At 26.7% G+C, this 4,352-nt stretch overlaps 1 protein-coding gene across 1 annotated transcript; it reads left to right on the plus strand.

Annotated features, from left to right (window-relative positions):
- The first annotated feature begins 2,035 nt into the window (after positions 1–2,035).
- LOC137806104 (zinc finger CCCH domain-containing protein 48) lies at positions 2,036–4,074 on the plus strand. Its single transcript, XM_068606059.2, has 7 exons — positions 2,036–2,419; positions 2,519–2,704; positions 2,809–2,910; positions 3,184–3,333; positions 3,447–3,626; positions 3,738–3,835; positions 3,930–4,074. The coding sequence occupies exons 1-7, from the start codon at positions 2,036–2,038 to the stop codon at positions 4,072–4,074; spliced, it is 1,245 nt and encodes a 414-aa protein (XP_068462160.2).
- The last annotated feature ends 278 nt before the right edge of the window (positions 4,075–4,352 follow it).

Here is a 4,352-nt window from a genome sequence, read left to right on the forward strand (position 1 = left end):
ATATAAGCATAGGTTATTTCTTTCTCATGACTAACATAATAAATAAGATAAAAATAAAAATAAAAACTTTCTTTTTATAAATTATTTAACTTCTTATTATATTATTTTGTTATATCTTAAATGTAATTACTAAAGAATCTTAACATATCATGTGGAATTATATTTAAAATATATTTGTGTACCTATTTTGAAAAGCATAACAGCGTAAAAATCTGTATTGTTATTGTATAACTCTTTTCATATTTATTTAACAGCAAAAGATTTTGTTAGTTATAAATCAAAATATTTTAATATAAATTCAAAACATCATGGTCATATAAAAATCATCTAATATCAAGTTATTTAAAACTAAAAAATTGTTATTTTCCATTACATATCTTTATTCTTGAAATGAATTTGATGTTTCATATAAAAATTGTAAAAGTATTTAAAAATGGTTGATAAGTTGTTTAGATATCACATTCTTTCAATTACGAAATTTAACGATAAACTGAAACAAATTATTATCTTAATTTTTATTTAAAAAATAATGTACGAAATTGAAAATATACAGTAAAAATATGTGGGATGTGCTTGAAATATTGAATTTTTGTAGAGATAACGATGCAGAATATTATAAAGAAAAATTAATCATACAAAATTTTCACCAAGTTTATATTTCTCTAACGTGTGTATATATAAATATATATATATATATATATATATTATAAATAAGATAACAAAATATTTTTAATAAATTATTCAAATCTGGTTATAACTGTGATTATCTAAATCACAATATATTTAAAAAAAAAATCATTTTATATATATTTTTAAAATATATTTATATTTCTAAATATAAAAAAATCTATCATTTGAAAATTTTCTTATATAAAACCCCAAGCCCCCTCCCCTTCCTCACACTTTTTCTTATTCATCTCATTCCCTTCTCTCTCAAAACATATCTCTCCCTTCTCTCTATATTTTTTCTCTCCTTACAATCTTATTACAGACCATTTCAAATAGAGTAAGTATTTTATTATGCTAAAGATACATTCTTCTCTCATCTTTGTTATCAATATTGGTAGAATCAATTTAGAAAAGTCTTTCTCTCAACTATCAAAATTTAATAATGTTTGGATAACTTCTTTGAGTTCATAGATTTTGAAATATAAAATTTAAAATATATTTATATATTCCTAAAAAGTATTACATAACAATTCTATGATTTTAAAATTATCTTATATATCTTTGTCTTGCCATATTTAAATATTCAAATTACTTTTGATACGTTTACTTTTTTTAATAGCCTCCAATTAGGAAAGTAAAAGTTAAATATCAAAAAACAAAATTTCCTCTTTCTTTTCTTGTGTGAAACCTTTTTTTTTACTTCCTCTCCGTTAATAAAAGATACATGCATAATTTTTTTTGTTATTATATAACTGATGTTATCTTGTTTCTTATTTTTACTGAAACTTGTAACGATAGTAGATCATAATGTATTTTAAATTAAATTGAAACTATAATTTGAAATCTTACTTTAAAAAGAAATTCACTTATCATTTTTCAAAATATCTAATATATCATCAATTTATTTGTTTATAATTGATGAAAAAAGTTATTTCCTTAACTCAATCATCCCGATTATTTGACAACTAATTTTATCATAATACTAACTTTATATTTATTTTTAAAAGCCGATCACTTGAATTTGTTTTAAAAGCAAGCTCTGAACTTTAAAAAATTTCCTTATATCTAATCCACTCATCTATATATCTAATTTATTTATCTAGTATGTGTATTTATTTAATTCATACATTTATTCTATCTATCTATTTGTTTATTTATAAATAAGCATTATAAAGACACCATGACAAATGTACAAACTATTGATTTAAAAATAGGTGATAAATTAATTATATATGCAATTGTTTTAATTATGAAATTGAAGGATGTAAATTAAGACAAATGTGATCTTAATATGTAAAAAAATTAATAAATATAAAGTAGTAAAAAGAATAAGCTGATTTGGGATATGATTGCAATGTAGAGTATTATGGATGTAAAGTTTAGCAGAATGGATAAGAAAATTGGTGGGACAACTTGTGTCTACTGGCGAGCGGGGAGATGCAACAGAAATCCGTGCAAATTTCTACACAGAGAAACATCCTCATTACATGTTAATGCCAGAAGCAAATATTGTGGAAAAAAATCTCATTCATCCTCTAATAATACCTCCAAATATAACCCCAAGAAAAAATTGGTTAGAAAGAGAGGAGATGGGACAAATGTTGTTAAGGTGTCTAAGAAATCATCTACAAGTATATGCAAATATTGGACCAACAACAACTGTGTGTACGGTGAACAATGCCCTCATTTACATTCATGGTTTCAAGGTGATGGGTTTTCCACATTAAAAAAACTTCACCAACACAAAAAGGTAATAACTCTAAAACCACTATTATAAAATATATTTTGATAATATACATTTAGAATATTAATTCAATCAACATTGGTTTGATCAACTTTTGGACATCAGGCTATCACCGGAATTACGCTTCTGGCTGGAACCAACAAACTTTATTATGGAAGCACCGATGGAACCGTTCGGATATGGGATTGCCATACAGGTCAATGTCTTAAAGTCCTAAATTTTGGCACCCAAGTTAACTCTTTGATAAGTGAGGGGCCATGGGTTTTTGTTGGTTTGAACAATGTTATCAAGGTAAACACTTTTTTTTGTCCTTCTTTTATCTTAAATGTATGATAATGTTCTAATTATAGGAGTAGTATAACAAAACTTCTTACATGGATGTGTTTGTGGTAAAGGCTTTGAATACTAAGACCAATTTGGAGTTTACTCTTGATGGACCCAAAGGAAGGATCCTTCACATGACTGTTGGTAACAACATCCTTTTTGCCGGGGCAGAGGTAATCATCCACACAAAACTTCGATCTTATCTATGTCAAATTTTCCTAATATTTTTATTTTTATCTAGTTAGTTAACTACATCAGTTTTTTTGTTTATTAGATTAAGTATTCTTAAACTTTATAAACATTTTATACCTTTTACCCTACCATTTTTGTCCTAATTACTTACACTGCCAATTTTTTTTCTTTCATTAACTTCAAAACTCTTGCCTTTTCAACATTTGTTTCTAGTGTTCATTAATTTATGTATCATGTAATTATTAAAATTTTAGGATGGTGTCATTACTGCCTGGAGAGAAAGCTCTGAAGTTAAGTCTCCTTTTGAATTAGTTGCCTCACTAATTGGTCACACTAAATCTGTGGTTTGCCTAACTATTGGACGCAAGATGTTGTACTCCGGATCCATGGACCAAAGCATAAAGGTATGTGTGTTGTGAGTTAATGCAGAGATACTCGTTTCCTCTTGTATCATGTCAATTTTTCTTCAATTCAATTATCATTTACCGTCCAAATCTTATTACCTTGTTTTCTTCAGGTCTGGGACATGGATACATTACAATGTACAATGACACTCAATGAACATAATGATGTAGTCACATCCCTTATTTGTTGGGACGAATTTTTGCTGTCAAGTTCATCTGATGGCACAATTAAGATCTGGGCATGCATGGAAGAAGGAACTCTGACTGTGGTATATACACACACCGAACAAAGTGTAAGATGCCTAATCATTTGGTAGTATGTACATTTTAGAATGAAAAAAAAAAACTGATAATAATCATGAAGAAGTTGATAAATTCACTAAATTCATACATTTTGTATACAGGGCATTGTCTCACTTTTTGGGATGCCTAATGCAAAAGGCAAGCCAATATTGTTTTCCTCTTGTAAAGACAATTCAGTACGCATGTATGAATTGCCATCGTAAGTAAAATTTAATTCTACTTCTATCTCTAATTTTACATATTACTTTGTTAAACATTGTTTCATTCCTTAACCATGTTCTTTTCATATATAGATTTTCAGAGAGGGGTCTTTTATATGCTAAGAAAGACATTGCATCTTTCGAGTTAGGACATGATGGACTCTTCTTCACTGGCGATGACACTGGTTTGCTTCGTGTATGGAAGTGGAATGAGTTACCTAAGATGACATCTGATTGAGATGTTTTTTCTCTTCTTCATACATGAACTGATTTTTTCTTAATATTAAACAAAATACATTGTATGTAGAATTCTATATCAAATGAGAAATTACAATTTCATTTCTATCTTTAGTTTTATTTTTAAATTTTACCAAAAAATGTAAATGAAAATTTTCTTTATCTTAATATTAAACAATATTGAGTGTCAATGTATATTAAATGTGAAATTAAAATTCCATTTTCATATTTTAACACTTTTTACAATTCTATTTTTTCAAAATCACATATTTACATAAA

Source organism: Phaseolus vulgaris, chromosome 11, assembly GCF_051622355.1.
Source record: "Phaseolus vulgaris cultivar YP4 chromosome 11, ASM5162235v1, whole genome shotgun sequence".
Lineage (NCBI taxonomy): Eukaryota > Viridiplantae > Streptophyta > Magnoliopsida > Fabales > Fabaceae > Phaseolus > Phaseolus vulgaris.